Source organism: Natator depressus, chromosome 6, assembly GCF_965152275.1.
Source record: "Natator depressus isolate rNatDep1 chromosome 6, rNatDep2.hap1, whole genome shotgun sequence".
NCBI lineage: Eukaryota > Metazoa > Chordata > Testudines > Cheloniidae > Natator > Natator depressus.
Genome location: NC_134239.1, coordinates 74,279,840 through 74,304,578, shown reverse-complemented (window position 1 = coordinate 74,304,578; position 24,739 = coordinate 74,279,840). Strand labels below are relative to the sequence as shown.

General features: G+C 43.6%; 1 protein-coding gene across 1 annotated transcript in view; it reads left to right on the top strand.

The window, feature by feature from the left end:
- Positions 1–24,739, top strand: part of RYR3 (ryanodine receptor 3) — a 577,606-nt gene that overhangs the window by 402,268 nt on the left and 150,599 nt on the right. The window contains exons 64-66 of the mRNA XM_074955741.1: positions 994–1,054; positions 10,588–10,826; positions 12,058–12,139. Of these exons, the coding sequence (XP_074811842.1) occupies positions 994–1,054; positions 10,588–10,826; positions 12,058–12,139 (382 nt within the window). The remainder of the gene's footprint in view (positions 1–993; positions 1,055–10,587; positions 10,827–12,057; positions 12,140–24,739) is intronic.

Here is a 24,739-nt window from a genome sequence, read left to right as displayed (position 1 = left end):
CTTTATCTTTCTAAATGTCTTTTCATTCCATATAATTTATAGTATCTTAAGTATCTGAATTTGTTGGGCTATTACCTCTGATAGAATTTCTGCACGTATAAGTGTTGCAAAGGAAACCAGAAAGCTATCCTGAAAAATGCTTACTCTGTTCTGAAGATTATAAATTGCCATCTTGTAACTGATTCATGATCCTTTAAGAGAAGCTGTCACAGTGCCTTGTGTCATGGAAAGTGGAAGATGGCTAATGAAAACCCTTACCTCATTTTGGTGTGGCACCGTGCTTCTGTTTTATATTTAGAGACGTTAAAGAGACAAAGAAAAATGTCTTCAAACAGCATAAAGAAAGCAGGATTGACATCCTGGCCAGAAGTGTTTAATATATACATTTAGGCCCCAAACCTGCAAATATTTATGCACATACTTAACTGTACTCCGGTGAGTAGTTCGACTGAATTAAATGTGCTACTTGGGTGCCTAAAGTTAAACACATGCATAAGAGTTTGCAGGACGGGGGCCGTATAACATATGTGTGGGGCCCCCGTCCCACCTCTTGTTTAACATGTTGTCTTCTATGGAGATATTTTTTCCAACAATTGGACTATCCTCCATATCTTATTTTTTCATTAACCATTCAGCACCTGCCTCTCAGTGGCTGCTCTTGGCATCCAAGAAGTTTTAAACAAAAAGGAAAAGAACAGCAACAGGGAAAGACAAAACAAAATGAAGGAGACAGAAATGGCACATTCTGAAATAAAGTATGCACCCTGTTCATTTTGCCCAATCTCAAGAGGGAAAATAGGGAGAGAAGGAGGGGAAATAAAACCATTAGTTCTAAAAGATCTTTTTAGCAGGGGGCATTGTAGGCCTTCCCATCACACGTGAATTTGATATATAATTAAGAGTCATGAAATTTGTATGTTTGCACATGCTGAAATATTTGTTAAAAGCAAAATATATTGTTCAGAATAATGTGTTCTTTATTTATTATAACAGGGAGTGATGCTACTACAATGGTGAGCTGCCTGCACATCTTGGCTCAGACACTGGATACACGGTAAATTGGCCAAGTTTTTACTTTATTTCAGTACCAGCTACAAATTATATGGTTGTCAAGAATCACTTCAAAGAACAGTTCTGCAGATCAATTGTTATTTCTTTCTTTATTTCCTGCTGATATTAGCTCTCTAGAGTAAATATTACAGTCCAGATTTTTCAGACACTGTCCTCCACTTTTTCAGATGTAATGTTGCATCCACAGTTGTTTGTGCCCACAACTTAGGTGATTACAATGTCTAATGTCCCTATTTACAAATGCAGTCAGGGACTTAATTTAGAAATATAAGTGACATCATCTACGAAATTGCACTTGCAGTTATTTGCACCCACAAAAATGGAGGCAAGTTTATACCGGGCTGAAAAATTGGTGCTAGAGGTGCATTGAATAACATTTGAAGCTGGCAGTTAGCATAGTAAGAGACATTAAAATGTAACTCAGTCTGACATTGTCTGATCGTAAATCACTTTACTTTTAATGACATATATAATTTATAATAAAATACATGCTGAAAACCACTCAAGAAGGTATTAATGAGCAGCTGAGTGATATATGCAAATAAATGTATTAGTGAAAATTATTATGTCCCCCCAGTTATTGCTATTGTATTTTTTTTAAGAAACCCACTGCTCCTAATTATTTGTCACCCCTAACCTCATCTTCATGCTATCTGTATCTTCAGGTGTTGCCATTCCAACCAAACAATCAACTGGTTAAAATGCTTGAATCTATTATTTCTTTTATGGATTTTAGTAAGTAGTGAATCAGTGTCCTATCATAGTGTTAGAGGAACACTGAGATTCTGGAGATGTCACTTTTTGGATGAAGCATAAAACCAAGGAGTCTGCTTATTCTTCTTTGAGTGATGGTCCCTATGTGTATTCCACTCAAGGTGCGCGTGCTCACCATGCTCCTTAGACTGGGATATTTTTGCTAGCAGTGTCCATTGATCTGGACCTACACACATCCCCTCCTTGTGCACTGATTGGAGGACAAAAGGAGCAGTGCAGACAGACCACCTCTCCAGTTCTTTTCTACTACCTGTAGTCTGAGATGGAACCTCTTCAGTGTTTTCGGTATTAGCTAACACTCTTGTTCTAACATTGGACATAGTTGTAGATAGTTTTAGATCGTTTCTAATTAGAGTAGTTTAGCAGATTTTAAGGCTTAGAGGTCTTCCCCCACCTGGTCACTGCCCTGCACAGGGTGCCTAGTTTGTCCAGGATCCCAGGATTCAAGCTCTGCATAGCCTGCTGCCAGGTTTTTCCAATCAGCGACTTCTATGACACATGCCTCTGTTGCTTCAGTGAGCTCATATCCCCTTCAAGTTCAATATATGCTGATCCTTTCCTAGTTGAACCCATCATGCTCATAAGTTCAGGTTTAGAATTCCTGATGGACTGCACAGCGAGGCTTCGGTCTGATCCTGGCCCATTAGATTCTGCCCCCAGTACCCTGGTCTCTGGCTCTGGAAATAATCAGGGCTAAAGACTCTTCCAGACAGAGAGACAAGGAGTGTAAGGGAAAACACTCTCACAAGAAACCTGAGAAATCCCCCTCCAAGTCCTCATTCAAAAAGAGGACCGCCTTTCTATCACCCCCTTAAGTCATATGAGACGGTATCCCAGCATAGAGATGTTAGGAGTTCACAAGGAGCACAGTACTGGTTTCTTGGCACCAAGTGGCAAAAGTGACCTGAACCCATCCTTAGCTGAAGGGGGCCAGACCATCCTGGGTACCAGCAAGGGAAAGAAAGCAGCATAACCCTCCTACAGTGACGAAGCTGACGCTGAGAGAGGAGGAGTCGTCGGTACAGGAGACTGTTTCCTGTCTGAAGTTGACACCAGCTACACTTCCAAAGGAAAGAAGCCCAGTCCACTGTCCAGCATCACAGTCTAGACAAACTCTACCAGAAAACCTTACTATCTATGCAGACCTAGAAGAACCAATATTGTTTGATCCAGTGCTCACCATGGAGGTTACTATACCTGCTGTTCTCCACTCACCATTACCACTGACCAGTTGAAGTATAATAAAACCTTCGGTACCAACAGTGTTGCGCATCAATTTAGAAGCTTCTTTTTCCTCTGATGAGTCCAGAATCAGTGGGAGAATTTCACCACCCCTGTCAAGACATGGGATCTGCCCTGACAGAGGCTCTAAGATCTTTTGGGCACTTTCCCTCTCTCATAGGACAAACTACCCAACTCTGGACTATTGGTGACCTTCTCCATGGGGACCCCTTCATTTCCCCTATGACCGTTTGTATTGGCTTTACTGGGGTCCCTGGGATCTGTATATGAGACATCCCAAATCAATGAGCTCACTTTGGGAATCTAGATAGGCTTCCACACACAGGAAAGAGCCTCAACCCTCTGAGGAGGAGGAACAACTTGATCACGCAGAACCACTCACCCCTGAGAGGTTACCATCCTCATGACAAAGTGGTCATGCCATCCCCACCATTACCACCTGATGACTACAGGCAGTTACAGGATCTCCTGAGGAGAATCACAAACATGCTGCAGATCCCCTTGGAGAAGTACAGAACACCCTCATAAACTCCTAGATATCCTTCAGAGTGCTAGTGCCAGTAAAATGGCACTCTGAATTAATGAGACCATCTTAGAATGGGCTAAGATAGTCTGCTATTTGTGCTCCCACTCCAAAGAGAATGGAGGAGAAACATTTCATTCCCTGGAAGGGGGCAGAATACTTACTGTCACATCTCACTCCAAACTTTACTGCTGCAAGCTATCACCAAAAGAAACAAGCAACACCACCCCAAATCTGCACCCCTTGATAAGGAGGCCAAATGTTTAGATCTCTTTGGGAGAAAATTTGTCTTTGGCAAGCTCACAGTTCCACATAGCAAACTACCAAGATTTAATATCAAAACATGATTTTATTAATTACGATAAGTTCTCTAAAATCAACAACAAACTCCCTCAAGAAGATAGACTTTGTTTCCAAATAATTATTGATGAAGGAAAATTGCTAGATTGGCCCTCCAGGCTTCAGTGGATGAAGCAGATATAGCCTCATGCTCGATGGCAACTTCCATAGTCATAAGATGAGCTTCATGGCTCCAATCTTCCAGATTTCCCAAAGAAATCCTATCCACTGTGGAGGATCTGACTTTTGAGGGAAATAACCTATTGAGGGAGAAGTCAGATGAATCGCTATATTCCCGCAAAGACTCAAGAACAACTCCTTGCTCACTAGATATCTGTGCTCCAGCACCACAGAGGAAATACCTCAAGACTCAGTCTTGTGGACAATGACCAGCCCCTCGACCATTCTGCCATCAAAGGACCTACAAGCTGCCTAGGAAACAGAGAATGTAGTGCAGTAAACACAACAACCCCCTACATTCTCCTTCTAGTGCCAGCCTCCCACCAAGAAATCCTTTTGATGGGACTTTCGACAGTTACAAATCAGTCCCCCTGACACGTTTATTTATTCAAGATTCCTACACACCATTTGCCTCACTCATTTTTCCCAGCATGAAACTATACAACATCAGACAGATGAGTTCTGGAGATAATCACCACCATTCTAGAATAGTTTCTCTCTCATTCCCCACACAAAAAAAAATCCTTCCTCCTCCCTCTTTAGAGACCCCTCTCACAAGAAGATGCTCAGACAAGAAGTAGACTTTCTGTTCCATCTGGAAATCATAGAACCAGTACCTCTTAAACATAGAGGAAAAGGATTTTACTCAAGATATTTTCTCATTTCCAAGAAGAAAGGGTGCTGGAGGCCCATGCTAAATTTCAGACAGCTGAACATCTTCATCCACCACCTGAGTTTCAGAATGATCACCCTGGCCTGTATAATCTCCTCACTAAGCAAGGGTGACTGGTTCACAGCTCTTGATGTAAAGGACACTTATTTTCACATAGAGATCCACTCCATACACAGGAGATTCCTGAGATTCACCTTAGGCCTAGACCATTACCAATACAGAGTGCTCCCCTTCGGCCTCTTGATGGCACCGAGGGTATTCATTAAGGTGTTGTCAATAGTGACAGCACACCGGCATCATGAGGATTCATCAGTGTTCCCCTACCTCGACAGCTGGCTGATCCTAGGGAAATCATATCAAGAAGTATGGATGACAACTCTGCCCCTGCACAGACTACTACACTCCTTAGGGCTCCAAGTAAACATAGCAAAATCAGTTTTAGCTCCCACTCAGACTATAGACTTTGTTGGAGCACCCCTACATTCAATCAGAGCCAAAGGTTACCTTCCTTGGGACAAATTCTAGTGTATGAAAGACCTCATCACTTAGCTTCTGCTGTACCCCCAGACAGCAATTCAGACTAGTCTCACCTTCTTAGGGTACATGGCTTTGTGTACTTATTGTGAAACTTTGATTTTGATGTCTACACAATTGGTTATGGACAGTCTACATGCCAAGAAAGCACAGTCTGGACAGAATGATCTCACTCCCTGTGGCGGGGTGCTCCATTCACCACTACGATGGTTCCTCCTCCTGGTCATTCTGGGGAATAGCTCACGAGGTCGATGCCCCTTCCCACAACTATTCGCTGCCCCTGCCTCTCTCTCTCTGGGTCTGCGCCCCCTCCCTTGCTCGACGAGCTGCTGTAGCCTCTTTGTGATTCAGCCCTCTGACCAAGTCACTACATGGGTTCACCTTCCAGGGAATGAGAGTCTTTCCTCACCAGCAGTCCTAGGCAGTCTTCCCATTCACTTAATCATAGTGCCACTCCGTCAGTGGCTGGCAGAGGAACCCAGGCCCACACTTTACTCCAGGTTCTTGCTCAGGAACCCTCTAGTCAGCAGTCAAGGCCTGTTCCCTTCTAGACCTTATTGCCTTTCCCTGAGCCCTGTCCTCCCTCTCTGGCTTCCTTTCTCTCTGGGTTTGCCGGCCCAAATGCACCTCCCTTCTCCCAGGGTGTGACTGCAGACTTTCCCAGCAGCCCCCTTTTCTGTTGCCAATTTCCTGTCTTCATAACCCCAGCCCAGCTCATCCCTCCCCAGCTGGGCTCCCTCACTCAGTCCCAGGATTATATACCCACCTGATTTCCTCTCAGCTATGGTCTGCTGGGTTAATTAGCCCCTTCTTTGTCTTCATTAAACCTTTCAGAGCAAGTATGGGGTGAACACCCCATCTCACTCCCCCAGAGTTCTGACTTATGGGAAAACAGGGAGACAGTATGCGTGGGAGTGCCCTTTGTCCCTCTTTCACCCATAAAAATAATGATTACAGATAAGTCCTTACCAAGATGGGGAGCCCACCTCAATGAAGGGTACCTGGACCACCAAGAATCCCAATTGCACGTAATCCTTCAGGAGTTGCATTCAATATATGAAGCCTGAAAATTATTCCATTTATTTGAATCTTGCACATTCAGGCCATGTCATACAACATGACAACAGTTTATTATGTCAGCAGAACAGGGAGAGCAAGGGCCACCCTCCTTTGCATAGAAATAGTCAATCTCTAGAACTGGTGCATTTGTCACCAGATCACCTTCTCTGCAGTGTGCTTTCCATGGTAAACACATTGGTAAACAGACTCAGCAGACGTCACCAGAGACCATGACTAGGAACTACACATATTGATGCTTTCAGCAGTTGGGATTCCCATCATGGGATCTCTTTGCATCTCAAGAGAACAAGAAATGCCTGACGTAATGCTGCAAGGCAGCTTAGGGCCACAGTTAAAGGGGGAATGCATTTCTAGCTCAATGATCAGTACAGCTGAGGTACTCATTTCCACACATCCCTCTTTTACCTCGAGTTCTAAGGAAAATCAGGCAGGATGGAACATCAGTGCTGTTGATTGCACCATGGTTTCCCAGGCAATTCTGGCTCCTGAGCATTCTTCAGATGTCCTTGCATCCGTGCATCTATATTCGGCTATTAACAGAGCTATTGACTCAGGACAGAGGCAGGATCCAACTCTCCAACCCAGCATACCTCCATTTTAACAATATGATATTTGGATGAATGATGGACCTAGAAAAGTCATGCTTGGAGGATTTACAAGCCATCCTTAGCAATAGTAGGAAAGATCCATAAGGAAATGCTACACAGCAAAATGGAAAAGATCTCTATCTGGTGACAGCATTGTCAGATGCTTCCGAAATCTTCAGAGATCCCTACTATTCTGAACTACTTCGTTTCTCTAAAAAAGTCAAGGTTATCCATCAGCTTCTTGCAAGTATGTTTGGCAGCTATTAGCACTTTCCACCATCCGGTAGGCAGACATTCTGCCTTATGAGAGCAAGACTTCTGAAGGAACTGTCCTGAACCTTTTCTCCAGTGCTGAAACCAAACCTGATATGGGACCTCAATCTTGTCCTATCAGCATTGATGAATACCCCCATTTGAACCTTTAGCCTCATGTTCATTCATGCATCTTTCTGTGAAAGTTGCATTTCTGGTTACAGTCACCTCAGCCAGAAGAGGTGAGCTGTGTTCTCTTATGACTGACTTTCCCTATGTAATCTTCCATATGAACAAGGTTTTCTTGAGGTTACACCTCAAATTCATCACAAAAGTAATCTTAAAATTCCATCTGAACCAGATGATTCACTTGTCTGTCTTATATTTGAAGCCTCACCCCATCAGAGGAAAAGAAGCTCCATTCTCTTATGTGACAGACCCAGACCAGTGGGGTACAGGAGTCTGGTAGAAGGCAAATATACTGGCCACTGGATGAACAGTTTTCTGTTCCCTGAGTGATCAGAGCAGGTGCTGCACTAGAGCAATCAGGAACCTGCCAGAACCAATTAAGACAGGCAAGCTAATTAAGACACCTGGAGCCAATTAGGAACATACTAGAATCAATTATGGCAGGCAGACTAATCAGGACACCTGGTTTAAAAAGGACCTCCCATCAGTTAGTGGGCGGTGTGCAAGGAGCAGGGAGTGAGAAGGCGTGCTTCTAGAGGACTGACGAGTACAAGCGTGATCAGGCCTCAGGAGGAAGATCCTGCATTGAGGATAAAGAAGGTGCTGAGGGGAGGCAATGGGGAAGTAGCCCAGGGAGTTGTAGCTGTAGCTGTCACGCAGCTGATACAGGAGACATAGACAGCTGCTACCCACAGGACCCTGGGCTGGAACCTGGTGTAGAGGGCGGGCCCGGGTTCTCCCCATCCCCCCAACTCCTGATTGGATACAGGAGGAGTTGACCTGGTCTCTGAGCAACACCAGAAGGGAAGGTCTAATCTGGAAAGGGATCTGGACTGTCCCCGACCCACTAGGTGGGACCACAGAGACTGTGGAGATTGTTTTGCATTTTCCCCATGCTGGCTAGTGATGAGGTTAGCTGAGTGAATGGCAGGTTTGAGCCTCTAGCAGAAGCGGCCAAACTGAGGGCTGCCGTGAACCTCTGAGGTGAGCAAATCCGCCAAAAAGCGCAGGACTCACCAAGGCAGAGGAGGAACTTTGTCACACTAGGTATTCATAAACTTTAGCCTTCTACCTATAAAGGATGAAATTCTTCTGCAAATCTCCCAGGCTGTTTCCTTCCTTTGCCGTATACATGAGAGGGGAAGTTACTACCTCACAAAGACTATCCAAATGGATTTTGGCCAGCATCCTGCTTTGTTATGAGCTGATGGCAACCACTCCCCTCAGAAAGTGAGGGCCAACTTGACTGGAGCGCATGCTACACCTGTTTCCTCACTTTGAAACATCTGTCTTCTAGAGATCTGCAGAGCAGCAACATGGGGCTCCATCCGTACCTTTGCGAGACATTATGCCCTGGTACAAACTTCTACAGCAGATGCATCTTTTGGCAGAGCAGTCCTCCAGTTTGTGGTAAAGCAAGGTTCCTCATACCCTCCTCCTCAATGAATACTGATTATGGGTCACCACAAGTGGAACACACATAGGGACCATCACTCAAAGAAGAAAGGGAGGATTACTTATCTTACAGTAAGTGGAGTTCTTTGTGTGATTCCTACCTACTCCACTACCCACTCTATTTCCCCTCTGTTAAAGAACGTTATTCTGGGCTATTGGCAATGGAAAGGTATGTGGAGCGGTGGTCAATCCACAGTGCCCCTTATGCCTTCAGATTGGAGCACAAGGAGGAGAGAGGGCTGCAGGACAATGGACTGCTAGTAAAAATTCTCTGGTCTGTGGTGCGTAGAGTGCACGCATACGTCAAGTGGAATACAGGTAGGGACCACACATCTTGAAGAACTCCAGTTACTTTAAGATAAGTAACTCTTCTGTAGCCTCATTGTCCTTACCAAATCTAAACACACGTGATTGCATTCTATCTGTCTACATTTACTGAATGGGTTCATTGGGTACAATACTCTTTTTCATGTCTTACCGTACTTTGGTTGTAGTGTTCTTGTTCACTTTGAAACAGCTGTTGTATTGTATGGTAGAAGAGACTGCACATTGTGGTGCATACATCTCTTCTTTTCCTCACAAGCATATTGTGAAGCTTAATTAATTAAGTACTCTGGATCAAGAAATAAAAGCAATATAGAAATGCAGAATTTATTAATAACAACAAAAACTGCCATTTATATAACTAGAATATTTAAGGTGGTTCTCAGAAACTTTATTAAAGTTTGATTTGAAGTAATATACAAAAATGTGTTTTAACATATTCGTTGCAAAACTTATATGATTTTTCTAGTAGCAAGTGGTTACATTTAGAACTGATGAGAGTCAGCGTAGCTAGTGGAAAAGGTGGTGGATTGGGAGTCAGGATAGCATTCCCAGCTTAGCTACTAATCTGCTGTGTTACTTCACCTGTTGACCAGAGCAAGAGGCTGGTGTGATTGGCCCTCACTCTGGATATCTGCATGCAGGAAGAAGTTGAAGATATGCCCAAAGGGATAGGAAGATGGAACTGTAATGCGTATGAGTGGCCTGCCCTTCTTAGTTGGAGATGCTGTGTTACAGGCATTCAGCTCACCCTGCGTGGCTGCCAAATTACTGTGGCACCAATAAAAGTAGGAGCAGGATTAGGTGTCCTACATCTTGTACCTGATGTACACTTAAGGAGTTTTTCCAACACCAACTGATTAAAAGCATGGTGAGGCATGCTCAGAAGGCCATTCTGTCACATTTGATGTAGGGTCATGGATTGTGGGATTACAACATTTAGGAAGGGGTTGGTGAAAACATTTGCATGTGATGCTTTGTGCTTTATTTTTGTCTATACCACTGTATATACATCATGTTCATTCCATTTCTTCACCTCCATGAACTGAATGTAAAATGCCATTTGGCTTCCATACATACAACCCCCATCCCGGAGGAATTTTAAAGTCTGCATTTGAAAGTTCAAGTTCTTTTGGGGAATATGCACTTAGTTGTCTTTTATCAGCACCTAGGACAACAATATCTCATTTAACTAGCCTTTTCAGTCATAAGTCAAAATTCCACTGAGACATAACTGTGTAACTTCAAAGACTGATTTCAGATACAAAGAAACTAAACCAACAAGTAAATATATCTCTGTTTATAAAAATATGTTGACAATAAGTGTGGAATTTAATTCAGATTTTTTCCAAATTATTTTGTAGAACCGTCATGAAATCAGGCTCAGAGTTGGTTAAAGCTGGATTACGTGCATTCTTTGAAAATGCGGCTGAAGATCTGGAAAAGACTTTAGAAAATCTTAAACTTGGAAAATTTACCCATTCACGAACACAAATTAAAGGTGTCTCACAGAACATCAACTATACTACAGTGGCATTGTTGCCTATATTGACATCAATTTTTGAACATATTGCGCAGCATCAGTTTGGTGTTGATTTACTTTGTAAGTCTTCTCATTTTTGTCATTTATTTTTAAAGGTTTACTCTGTGGTAATAACATAAAAGACTTTTAATAATGAATGTATGAGTTCATTGGACCAAAGTCTGTGCTCAGTTACCTTGGCATATTACCACTGTTAAGCCTGGAATTAACTCAATTGAATTTTGGTTTTAAAAAATTTGACTTCATTAGAATTACATTTTTGTAAATCTAGCATAACTGAGAGCAGGTCAGTTAATGCCAAAATTCTTTTAGGCTACTGGAAATATATGTTTTGTTTAAAGAAATGATTTGCTTTTTTTATTTTTATTCCCTATGTAAAAATAAGAGATTTTAAGTGCCGAAAGCAAAATTGTTTATGCACAATACCTCTCCAAGCATGGAGATTAATTTAAAATTCCCCTTCAGCTTCCTCTTTTCTAATGTGTTGGATAATACAGACATCATTTCCTAAAAAAATGCAAATGAGGTATTGCAGAAACTTCTGTTGCATACTTTTATTTTGTTGGAGTAAAATGAGCAAGAAGTTGAAGATATGCTCAAAGCTCTGTAGTAAAAGAAGATGGTACTGTTTTCACCTTACGCTGGAGAAAGTATCCTATTAAATGAATGCTTGATTAGTTTGAAATATTAAAAATTAAAATATTATGAATAAGAAATAGGGATTTTCAGGTATATTTTAAAAATGCTAGTGAGTGGCAAGAAAAAGTAAACAGTTCTATTCACTCTAAGTGTTTCCCTTGAGGTTTTGCAGTATGTCCATCTGCAAACCCCATTTTTTCTTTTATACATTTGTGGAGATTGTGGCACAGAGGTAAAGGAGATAGAGAGTAAAGGTCTGAAATCAGTGGAAATAGTCTCATTGAGTCCACAATGCTTTGGATCAGGCCCCTGCAGATGACATGGGTAGACTGCTTCGGTTTAATTGGAAATTAAGCCTTGGAAATTTGATTATTTGAGAATTTAAGGTATATTTGATAAATTTAAGAGTGTATAATGATTTGCAAAGTTTTGAGAGTTGCATAAATCATTGGATAGTTACCAGAGAAACTGAAAATAAATAATATATAAGCACAATAGTGACAGGCCAAAAGTACTTTACAAATAAACATTCAGTCAGCATTTGATTAGATTGTATAATAGAGCAAAAATATATTGTTTTCTATTTTTCAAGAGTAGCTTTTCAATGAAATTGTAATGACAATATGCCAACTCTATTTTTTTTCCCTTTCAGTGGGTGATGTGCAAGTTTCATGTTATAGAATTCTTTGTAGCCTATATTCCCTTGGCACTGGAAAGAACATCTATGTTGAAAGGTATTGAATGAAAGTGGTTAATATCTTTGTGAAACTAGAGATAATATTTCTTGTTGTGCATCTAACAAAAGAGGGGCGTTTCAATGTGAAGGTATAGGCCCAGATTTTTAAAACTATTTAGGCATTGCTCAGCACTGAAATGCCTAACTGAATCTAAATACCATAGACTGTCAATTGGATTTTGGCTCCTAAATTCTCTTTTGAAAATTATATTTAGGCTCCTAAATCATTTAGACGTTGCAACACTAAGCAGAGCGATACCTAAATGCCTTTAAAAATCTGGACCTTAGTTCGCTGTAATAAGTGTAAGTGATTTTAGTACGAGTAATGAAATGTTTGGAATGATAAATAGAAAGGGTAAGTGTACTTTTATTAAAATAATGGCACATTTGTTAGTATAATATTTACATACAGTAATAATACAAAATGAACTATTTCTATGGGAACATAAACATTGGTGTACCTGATCAGACCAGTAGTCCATCTGGTCCAGCATCCTGTTTATGACTATAGCCAGAACCAGATACTTCAGAGATGCTGCAGGAAACCCTGTTGTAATTATATAATATGGCAAATTTCTTCTTAACAGAACTTCTAACTGAGGAGGGTTTATAACTTACTTTGATTCTTCCTAAGCAACCCCTGGTCCTGATGTCTTGTTAATTTTTATTTTATAAATTTGTTCCACTGACTCTAAATTTGACACTTCAGTCTCTGACAGTTAATCTTTATGCATCTTTATTTCTCTAATATTTCTGGTTAGTTATCTCCCCAACCGTAGGTGCCAACTTACCCAGCTCTTGGTCGGTGCTCGACCCTCGCTTCACCCCAGGCCCCGCCACCACTCCACCCCTTCCTCCAAGCTCCCACCTCCGCCTCTCCTCTTCCTACCCCCACCCTGCCCCCACCCCGCCTCTTCCCAGCCCTGCTCTGTCCCATGATTCAAGCCAAACAGCCATCCCTTTCATAAATGGAAATTCAGTTCAAATGAAGCTAATGGAAGGGAGTACAAACTATGCAGGTAAAACACGAAACAGAATTTAGGAGGACTAAAAGGGAATTTTAATAGCAAATAGCCAAGGATTTTTATTTCAAATTATTAGCCAAATTATTTCAATATCTGAGAACCACTAAACCAGAGAATCTCTGGGTCCACTGGACTATTAAGAAGTAAAAAGAGCAATTGTACAGAGCAAATTATTTCTTTGAACCAAGGATGATGGGAATGTAGGCGCCAACTCCATGGATGCTCTGGGGCTGGAACACCCACGGGAGAAAAATAGTGGGTGCTAAGCACCCACCGGCAGCCCCATGGATCAGCGCCTCCCTCTCCACACAAGTGCCTCCTGCCCACCACGAATCAGCTGTTCAGCAGCGTGCAGAAGGCACTTGGGAAGAGGGGGTGGAGTGGGAGTAGGAAGAGGCTGGGGGAGGGAGTGGAATCTTTTGAATCTTGTGATTTTAATGCATGCTTTCTGACAGTCATATGATATAATTAAAGTAGCTTCCATGCTAAGGATATCCTTACTTTTGCCTTTAAAATATTTTTTACTATTATATTTTACTATTATTATTACTCTTATTATTGTAAATGGACTCAGTTTTTCTTCCTTGGGCAAGGTGAAACAAAGGTGGCGTAAGAGTTTTCATCTGTTTAAGAATGTTAATTTAACACATGACTTATGAGGAGAGGCTGAGGGAACTGGGATTGTTTAGTCTGTGGAAGAGAAGAATGAGGAGGGATTTGATAGCTGCTTTCAACTACCTGAAAGGGGGTTCTAAAGAGGATGGATCTAGATTGTTCTCAGTGGTAGCAGGTGACAGAACAAGGAGTAATGGTCTCAAGTTGCAGTGGGGGAGGTTTAGATTAGATATTGGAAAAACTTTTTCACTAGGAGGGTGGTGAAACACTGGAATACGTTACCTAGGGAGGTGGTGGAATCTCCTTCCTTAGAAGTTTTTAAGATCAGGCTTGACAAAGCCCTGGCTGGGATGATTTATTTGGGGATTGGTCCTGCTTTGAGCAGGGGGTTGGACTAGATGACCTCCTGAGGTCCCTTCCAACCCTGATATTCTATGATTCTATGATCCTAAATTTTGAGCGTTCATATTTGGGTTTTTTTCAATTTTGCTTTTTAAATTAAAAAATATTTCTTCACAGTGAAATATGATTGGGATTCTACTTTTGAATTCTACATAAATCTTTCTATTATGAAATGTTCTGTGGTTGCTGTTTCTGATAGTAATACATTATGTTCTTTATCACAAAGAAGCCAAATTTGAATGGAAAGGATATAAACAGAAATATACATCTTGAATGTCTGGGTATTTTTTATTTATGTGTATTCTGTTTCTGCCTTTTCCATTTCTTTCCTAGCAATAAAACAACTATAAGCTTTTACTATGCGATAAAGTGACCTTATCTTAAAATTGTCCTGGATTTTTTCTTCCATTTTTTTCTGTTCTTATATTTCTATATATTCTTTGTACATACATTCATCAGGAAAAAGTCCTCCCCGCCCCCAGAAAATACTGATGAAAAGAACAGGTGCAGAAATCTCAGAGAAATAGGTTATTATTATTGCAGTGAATTCACTTGGCAAACAGGAATGTTTGCATGTACTCCGTGATAAATCAATATAAAAATACCAAGCATTTTTTTAAAAGAAGAAAGGCAGGTTGATCTTATATAACCCCTTGAAGTGAGCTGTAGCTCACGAAAGCTTATGCTCAAATAAATTTGTTAGTCTCTAAGGTGCCACAAGTCCTCCTTTTCCCTTATACTAGAGTTACTGAAGTAATTCTCTGGAAAAAGTCAATCACCATTAAGAGTCAAAGGAGAATAGTCTCACATACATAGTGTTATAGAAAATACTCAGACCAAGATAAACATTTTTCATGTTTTCCAGTTACATAAGATCATTTTTTATTGCCAATTGTTTACATAATAACCATTACAAAATCATCATCTTTTCTTGCGCTGAGAAATAGAACAAATAAATCAGGGACATAGATTTGCATAACTTTATACATTCTTCAGTGGAACTTGAATCCAAAAACTACAATCTGTTGGTGGGCAGTTGAAGAGCAGATGGTAAGTCAAAGTCCCTGATGTCAGGTCACAAACATAGCAAAGCAGTGGCTGTCTTAGACTTGCCTTACTTAGTTTTAATGGTACTGCTATTGTTCAGTAATATTAAACAATGCATATATTGATTCTAACATTGTTGCATGTTGTCATAAATAGAAAGGGAAGGGTAAACCCCTTTAAAATCCCTCCTGGCCAGAGGAAATCTCCTCTCACCTGTAAAGGGTTAAGAAGCTAAAGGTAACCTCGCTGGCACCTGACCAAAATGACCAATGAGGAGACAAGATACTTTCAAAAGCTGGTAGGAGGGAGAGAAACAAAGGGTTTGTGTGTCTGTCTATATTTTGTCTTTGCCGGAGATAGACCAGGAATGAAGCCTTAGAACTTTTAGTAAGTAATCTAGCTAGGTATGTGTTAGATTATGATTTCTTTAAATGGCTGAGAAAAGAATTGTGCTGAATAGAATAACTATTTCTGTCTGTGTATCTTTTTTGTAACTTAAGGTTTTTGCCTAGAGGGGTTCTCTATGTTTTGAATCTAATTACCCTGTAAGGTATTTACCATCCTGATTTTACAGGGGGGATTTCTTATTTCTAATTCTATTTTTATTAAAAGTCTTCTTGTAAGAAAACTGAATGCTTTTTCATTGTTCTCAGATCCAGGGGTTTGGGTCTGTGGTCACCTATGCAAATTGGTGAGGCTTTTTATCCAACATTTCCCAGGAAAGGGAGGGTGCAAGTGTTGGGAGGATTGTTCATTGTTCTTAAGATCCAAGGGTCTGGGTCTGTAGTCACCTAGGCAAATTGGTGAGGCTTTTTACCAAACCTTGTCCAGGAAGTAGGGTGCAAGGTTTTTGGGAAGTATTTTGGGGGGAAAGACGTGTCCAAACAGCTCTTCCCCAGTAACCAGTATTTGTTTGGTGGTGGTAGCGGCCAATCCAAGGACAAAAGGGTGGAATATTTTGTACCTTGGGGAAGTTTTGACCTAAGCTGGTAAAGATAAGCTTAGGAGGTTTTTCATGCAGGTCCCCACATCTGTACCCTAGAGTTCAGAGTGGGGGGAGGAACCTTGACACATGTCTTTTTGAAAAAGTAACCCACCTTACACTGTTTCTCCTCAGATTCCATTTAGCTAAAAGCTTCCACTGGTCATTTTCACTATTATCTCAGTTAATAAGACGAGTAGTGAACATATAGCAAATCTTCCCATTTACAAAAGCAATAAGAAACTATGTTGTAGGCTACTGGTTTTGTCTTTTCAGAATTCAGCACTTCTCTAGTTCAGGAAGGTAAATACAGTTTGCAGTATATAAAACTGCATTGCTACAATAGGCTTTGGTATTTTTGTAGTCTCGGAATAAGGTTCCATTGATGAGTATTGTGTGTGAGGCTTGGTTTTGCAGTCTTGGGATTTTTAAAAAATCTTCTCTCTTTAATATTGCAAGGTGTGCAATAGGAGGTATGTCATTCTTACACCTTGACCTGCTTCAGCACAGAGGACAGTTTCTGTTGTGGTTTGGATACTGAAAAGAGAAGCTGCTTCCAACTCCAGGGTCACATAAGATTCTGTAGCAGTTCAAGGAGGGCACAGAACACTTACAGATGGCACATCAAAATCTGATTACTATTATTTCTCACAATACCTTTCAGAAGTTCTTAGTTATGTGCCAAGAAAGAAAGAGTCTGTTGGATACACTCTTGGATTATTTTTCTTTTCCCTCTCTTTCTGCTAGGAATGCAACCATAAAACTTCAGTGCAAACTTAGTCTGCAAGTGTATACGGTAGGCTGGTAATGCGGGTAAGCAAAGGGCTAGATCCACAAAGGGACTTAGTCACTATAATGCTGAGCATGGCAGTGCCTATCTTTTAGGTGCCTTGACACCCAGTGGAATTCACAGCCATGAATTAAGCACCCCGGTTCACAATACACTGCATGGGGAGAGTTAGACTTCTACGAATCGGATTCACAAATGCCAGCTCACTTAGTAGGAAATTCTGAGGAGAGATCTGTGGCCTAAACCCCTGCCTCCAATGGACTTAAGCACCTGTTGCAGCTTGGGATTCACAGCTGTGAATCCTCTCCTGGAGTTAAGCATTTAAACCTTTTCTTTCGCAAGCTAGAGGAGGAGGATTGGTAGTGGTAGGGAAGCCTCCCCCACTACATTCACACACTTATCATTTTTAGCCCAGGGGTAAGATCACTCTCCCAGGATGTAGGAGACCTGGATTTTAGTACAGTAACTCCCCATTTAACATACTCTAGCTTATCATTGTTTCGATCTTACGTCCCTGCTCCATTACAGAACATGTTAATTGAAAGTTGTACAATGCTCTTCTATAATGTCATTTGGCCACCTGCTTTGTACACGGCTGGCAGCCCCCCTATCAGCTCCCCTACACCTCCTCCCAGCGCCTCCTGCCCACTGGCGGACCCTGCAGATTAGCGCCTTCCCCCTGGTTTGCGACGTTCAGGAAGCGGGAGGGATGGGGGAGGAGCGAGGACACGGCACGCAGGCTCCCCCTCCCTCCTGAACACCGCAAACCAGCTGACTGTCGCGGGCAGGAGGCAGGGGAGGGAGGAGGAGGCTGCACGCCGCGTCCTTGATCCTCCCCCGTCCCTCTCCTGCCTCTTGCCCGCGGCAGTCAGCTGGTTTGCGGCGTTGTGGAGATAGATGGCAGGAGAGAGATCACTTGATCATTACCTGTTAGGTTCATTCCCTTTGGGGCACCTGGCATTGGCCACTGTGGCGGTTCAATGACAAGACAGAACACAGCTTTTAGCAAGCAAGCAGGCTGGTCTCTGCTAACGGGCTTCTGCCTGTCAGCTTTCCACCTTCCCCTTTATTCTCTCTCTCTCCCCCCGCGCATTACATTCTCCAACAGATAAAAGGAATACATTGGCTTTGTTTAACATTCTTATTTACCAATTTCTATCTACCGCATTCCTTGCTCTCGGGCCTTGAGCCCAGTCCTGGGAGGCTTCCCATGGTTCATATCATCTTGGCGAGATTCCAAGGTTGATGCCCTTGAAAGAAGCTGTGTGTGCACTACTCCTACACAACACTCCGGGTGTGCCCTGAATGTTGCCAAGCGCATAAACCTTTATGAATCCTACATCCCCTCCTTTTTTGTTTATTTGTGCTCGGCCATCTCATGGTAGCCATCAATTTGCATTTGCAAGCCAATTAACTCCCGGACAGACAAGGTCATAACTCGTGGAGCCTGCCAGGGCGGGTCTCGACAAAGCCTTAACAAAAAGGAATACATTGTACACAGCAGCAGCAAAAAATAAGCTTAAGAAGGTAAAGTGTGATTGGCCTGGCCCCGATTAGCCATGCTAGAGTACTGGGAAGAGAGGTTCGAGTAAGCGGCGAGCATCATCTCATTCCCAATTTCCTCAGGGTGATGACATACTGGAATAAGGCACGTACCTAACAATTCTTCAGCTGCTACAAAATCAAATAAACAAAAGTGGGTAACATTTGCTATTGAAGCCAATCTTTCCCATAGGTCATATGTCATTCGGGCCTGTAACAGAGAAAGCGCTCCCGAATCAACCCCTCCAGGAAATAGCAGGCACAAAAGGCATACAATCAGTACAGAATTAGCAGTAATTTGGGCGAGAATTGCCACAAACAAAGTCTCAAGAGTCTCTGGCTGTTGGTTTGCTGCCAGTCTTCGTTGAGCCGCGGCGACCAATGCTTTTACTGCTCCCCATGTCACGGGCTGGCTTGGGACGCTACGCCTCTTCTGTTTCCGTCCCGCCGTTGTCGACCCGGGAGGCACCGCGGTCTCCTCCAAGGTCAGCTGAAAATCCGGTATGGGGTTCGACAGCCCTGGTGCCACGCCATGCTGTTTCAGTGCCCGTCGCACACACCAGGCCGGAGCCCACAACGGTCCTGCAGGGAGAAACACAGCAGCATATCCCCGACCCCAAGTGATTAAAGGCACTGGGCCCAACCATTGCGGATCGGGCAGCTGATGGTAATAGACACGCGGTCTTTCCATTTGTGAAAATGCCGATCCGCGGGGGTCTGCTGATCTGCGTTCAGCGTTAAATTATTTAAAGTAAACAAAAGGATATGCAATTGTTGCTGAATGTCTCCTAAGATTCGGAGACGCAGCTCCCCTTGTTTTAATTGTTTGTCGAGCAAGATTTTTAGCATGCGATTTGCACGTTCAACAATAGCTTGGCCTGTGGAATTATAAGGGATCCCGTGTTTGAGACGGATGTCCCATTGGGCACAAAAGATGAAAAGTGCTGTGGAGCAATAGGCTGGGGCATTGTCCATTTTTATCTGGCTCGGGTGACCCATAACAGCAAAACAGGCTAGCAAATGGTGAATAACTTTGGGAGTGGCTTCCCCACGCTGTGGGGTCGCCCAAAGGAATCCCAAATAGGTATCAATGAAAACATGTAAAAACGAATAGGGGTGGAATTGTGGCACGTGAGTGACGTCCATTTGCCACAGCTGATTCGCTGCGGTACCTCTAGGGTTAACGGCATAAAAAAAGGTAGGGGCAGCAGCGGCACAGTGGGGGCAGGAATGAACAATAGAACGCGCATGATCAGCAGGAATATGAAACTGTCGGGCCAAAACAGAGGCAGACTGATGGAAAAAGGCATGGCTTTCAATGGGGTCAGAAAAGAGGGAATTTACCTGACCACGTAACGCGCGATCAGCGCGCACATTGCCTTCAATGAGTAGCCCAGGCAGAGGGGTATGACTGCGAATATGAGCAACAAAATAAGGGAAATTACGAGTGGTGAGGAGATACTGTAAAGACAAAAACAGGCGAAGGAGGTCCGCATCGACCTGAGGGGTAATGAGGGCAAGGGGTAAATGATCAATTACCTGATAAACATAATGCGTGTCCATGAACAAATTAAAGGGACAATCAGCAAAAAATTGAAAGGCCAAAATAACAGCAGCTAATTCCAAGGACTAGTAAAGCTCTCCAAGCGCTGTGCATGCAAATATTGTTGTACAAGTGAATGAAGCGCTTTCAGCTTTTCTAGAGGGAGGGGCCACTGGTCAATCCATATGGGCTCTAAGGATTGCCATACCAATGGTAATGCGGATGGCAAGGTGGGTGAGGGAGGATTTTGGGCCATTATATATTAATATCGAGGGTGGTGTCCAGCTTTGTAAGTAAATCACGGCCCCAAATATTGAGGTGGACAGGGAGTACAAAAGGGCGGATTGTAGCAAGGGCACAGCCTCCTGGTTTAGAGACCGTGACCCAAGACAAACTTTGGCGCCCAGGTTTGCTACCCCCGATCCCCCACAACTCTTTAGAAGGAACTGTTGGCCAACCGACTGGCCACTCCGGATCACGAATCACCATAACGTCAGCTCCAGTGTCCACCAGCCCTGTAAAAGGAACATTATTTAAGAGAAGTGTTAACTGAGGTTTCGAGGGGCAGACCGACATTGTCAGAGCAACAAGTGGAGAGGACGTATTGTGAGACGGCGACTGAGACAGCGTCGATCCAAAGCCGTTCCCGCCCCGGGTTCGATCCTCTGCGGCTGGCACCTGATAGGGGACTAAAATCAATTGTGCAATTGACCATCCACGCGGGAGCGATTGCGGAAGATGGGTCCACACCTGAACCTTAATAACACCAGTGTAATCAGCATCGATGACTCCTGGGATGACAAAAAAACCCTGTTTCCCAGCGTGTGAGCGAGGGAGAACCAGACCCACAAATCCGGCAGGGAGAGGTCCCGTCACCTGTGTAGGTATGGCGCAAACCTCCCCCGGCAACTGAAAATCAGCGTCCTCCTGCATAATCAAATCAAGCCCTGCACTTCTGGCAGTCGCCGCCCTCATGGAATCTATGGATTGTAAGGCAGAGGAACAGTTGTCTGAGTGGGAAACACCCCCGTTTGGCCCTGGGTTCGGGGGGGACCCGTCGTGCGGTTTCCCGACCCGCTACGACACTGATTAGCCCAGTGATAGCCCTTCCGACACTTCGGGCACTTCTTTGAGGGGCGGGCGGGCGCCGTCGATGAGCGGCACTCCCGCTGAAAGTGACCCTCCTTACCACAGCGGTAACAACGCTTCCCCTCCTTCCCGGTTTTTCGCAGGGCGTCAGCCAGAACTCCAGCCTTATGTGCTTGGGTTCCGATGTTTTGGCACGCCCGCAGCATGTCCGACAGCTCTAGAATTCCAGAGGCTTGTGCAGCCTGGAGAGCACGGCGGCAATCCTCGTTCGCATTTTCAACCGCCATTTTTAACAGGATCTCCTGAGCTGCCGCAGGGTTATCCACCTTTCGGAGGATAGCCTCCTGCAATCTGTTGGTAAAATCCATAAAGGACTCTGATGCGCCCTGACGGATACTGGCAAAGCTTTTGGTAGGCCTGCCCGAATCTGGGACCTTCCGGAAAGCATGCTGGGCGCAGGTGGAAATAATGGGGAAGACAGCCTGAGGGAGTTGAGACTGCAGCTGCACGGTAGCAAACTGGCCCTCCCCTGCCAACTGCTCATAAATGACACCTTGCTCTCTATATACCTGGGCTTGGCGTTCCGCCATCTGCCGATACTCACTAAGCCAAATAACATACTGACTGGGTGTCAGCATCATGCGCAACAGCGCCTTCCAATCTTCAGGGATCAGGGTGTACCCAGAACCTAGCCCTTCAATGAGACCACGCACATACGTGCTAGTCAGGCCGAACTCGCGAATCGCTTTCTTTACCTCTCTGATCACCGAGTAAGGCAAACTGACCCAGTCTGCAACCTGGTTGCCCTGGCCATCATCCTGCCAGGTCACAGGACAAACTGAGACCAGATCAGCCAGCTCCTCTGCTGTAAGATCTGAGCGAGTCTTCGCTGCGTGAACCATTTGTTGCACCAGCGAAAGCCTCTGAGCAGACGCAGACGACCCCCCGGGGGGCCCCGGAGCATGGGGCCCCACGGGCGGAGGGCGATCACACACCGGCTCCGGTGGGGAAGGCCAGGGAGGCGGTGGTAATAGAGGCACTGGGGGCGAAGCAGGGGGAGGAATGGTTGCAGGAGCGGACGGGGGTGGCGGGATCGGCAGCCCCTCTGTTGGCGCGGGAGAGGGTCTTTCTGAGGTGACACACCGTGTTGCATCGGTAGGAGTGGGGGTGGCTGCAGGAGCGGACGGGCGTGGCGAGATCACCAGCCTTGCGAGGGAGGGCCTGTCCGAGGCGACACGCTGTATCGCGTCGCGGCAGAGGTGCCAGGCATGTAAAGCCTGCACGGACGCCCGAGGCTCTTTGTGCAATGTCTGGCCCAACCGCTCCCAGTCCGCTAGCTTAAGGGTTCCGGCTTCAGGGTACCACGGGCATTGGGCACTCACCTCCTGTAGCAGGAGAGTGAGTTCTCGAGTGGGGCAGTCATGCTGAGCCTTACGCAGCAAATACTGTAGCTCATTGCGGTGTTGCACTTGCAAAGCAGAGAGGGAGCTTCCCATACTTACCACAACGAAAAATACTCACCGGGATCCACGAGGCGGATGAGTGACGCGTCTGAAACCCTTGCCGGGCGAGGTGAGTGCTGAGGGCCCCACGTTTGGGCGCCAGTTGTGGCGGTTCAATGACAAGACAGAACACAGCTTTTAGCAAGCAAGCAGGCTGGTCTCTGCTAACGGGCTTCTGCCTGTCAGCTTTCCACCTTCCCCTTTATTCTCTCTCTCTCCCCCCGTGCATTACATTCTCCAACAGATAAAAGGAATACATTGGCTTTGTTTAACATTCTTATTTACCAATTTCTATCTACCGCATTCCTTGCTCTCGGGCCTTGAGCCCAGTCCTGGGAGGCTTCCCATGGTTCATATCATCTTGGCGAGATTCCAAGGTTGATGCCCTTGAAAGAAGCTGTGTGTGCACTACTCCTACACAACACTCCGGGTGTGCCCTGAATGTTGCCAAGCGCATAAACCTTTATGAATCCTACAGGCCACTGTCAGTAGACAGGATACTGGCCTGGATGGACCTTTGGTCTGACCCAGTATGGCCATTCTTATGTTCTTATGCTTTAAAATGAGTAAAGATTCAGGGAAGGCTCTTAGGTGCTTTTTTGCAGTTTACACATTCCTGGTAGTGATGCTGATGGGCTTTGTGAATGAACACTCGTTTGCTAGTAAATGGACAAGGTAATCTCTTCATTTCACGTAGTCCACAAAATGCCAGTCAGACAGTATCTTTTAATATTTATGGCTATTGGATTTTATGAGGCAATTTATCCTAATGTCATGTATTGACACAGAGTTTCCCATTTGTAGAGTGTGTAATTACTGAGTTTTAAAAATTTTATTTCAGCATTAATCTGAATATTCTGCACCCATAGATTATGATAAAAGACATCTTCAGATCTTTGCTTCTAGTAAAACTGACAGAGAACAAATGTCTTCAAGATAAACAGATACTGCAGGAGCAATAAATAAACAAGTACATATAATCTGTTGAAAACTGGAAGTGACCTGAGTCAGATATAACATCATATATAATGGAGAATTTTACAGACTTATTGTAAGGCTGATTTGGTTTTCTGTGGTGTCACTGGTGTACAAGAGGGGGCAGGTGCCCTGTGCCACTTCTGCTCCCTTCTTTGCCCAAGGACTCTCCAGCAGAAGTTGTCACAAACCCTGAAGTGAACTTAGCTCTGGGTACCTAAATTGCAGCCACAAAATCTGTACAAAGGGATATTTGCACATGCAATTACCAGATTTGTGCACAGAAGTCCCTAGTTGTCTACAGAAATATGAATTTTGTACATGGAGTAGGTACGTGCTTATGTTAGATAATCATGTTTTTATCTGAATTTGCTGATGATAGTTAACATTAAGGATCAGATTTACAGAGGGGCCTTAACCTCACTTGTATTTGTGCACACAAAGGTGGTTTCCATTGCTTATGTAAGTGCTGCCATTTGTGTGCACAGTTCATGGTCCATCTGTAGTTGCAGGCTGAATATTTAAAATGTGATAACTAACTACATGGACTTCTGATGCTATGTAAGCATTTTCTCCATGCATCAGAAGAGCAAAGCCAGCATGAGAACACTAATCACTAATACATACTGTATGTATATTTGAAAGAGATTTTTCATGTTTTGTAATCAGACCTATTACAGCTTCATTTTGACTATGGATGGCTTCCAGAAAAGATAATTTTTCAACCTTTAAGCTTGATATCACACGTCTGTCTTAGAAACAAGTTTCTTGGCCTCAATACAAGAAGGGCCATATGCCTGGTCATTTCAACAAACTGCCATGCTACTTTTAATTAATCTCATCCTTGCATCACCAGCAAACTGTTAATTAAATGTTGGTTATAAATTCTTTACTTAACCACTATAATTTCAGTAGATGTATGTTTGATGTTGGGCTAATTTTCTTCATTCAGTATCTGTCATTGTAAAATGTTTCTTCAGCTTACTTGTATTTGTTGATAGCATTTCACTTGCTTAATGTGACAACGTCCCAGAATTCTTTGTACTGGATGATCCTACTTTTAGTTTAATACAAGGTGGAATTAAT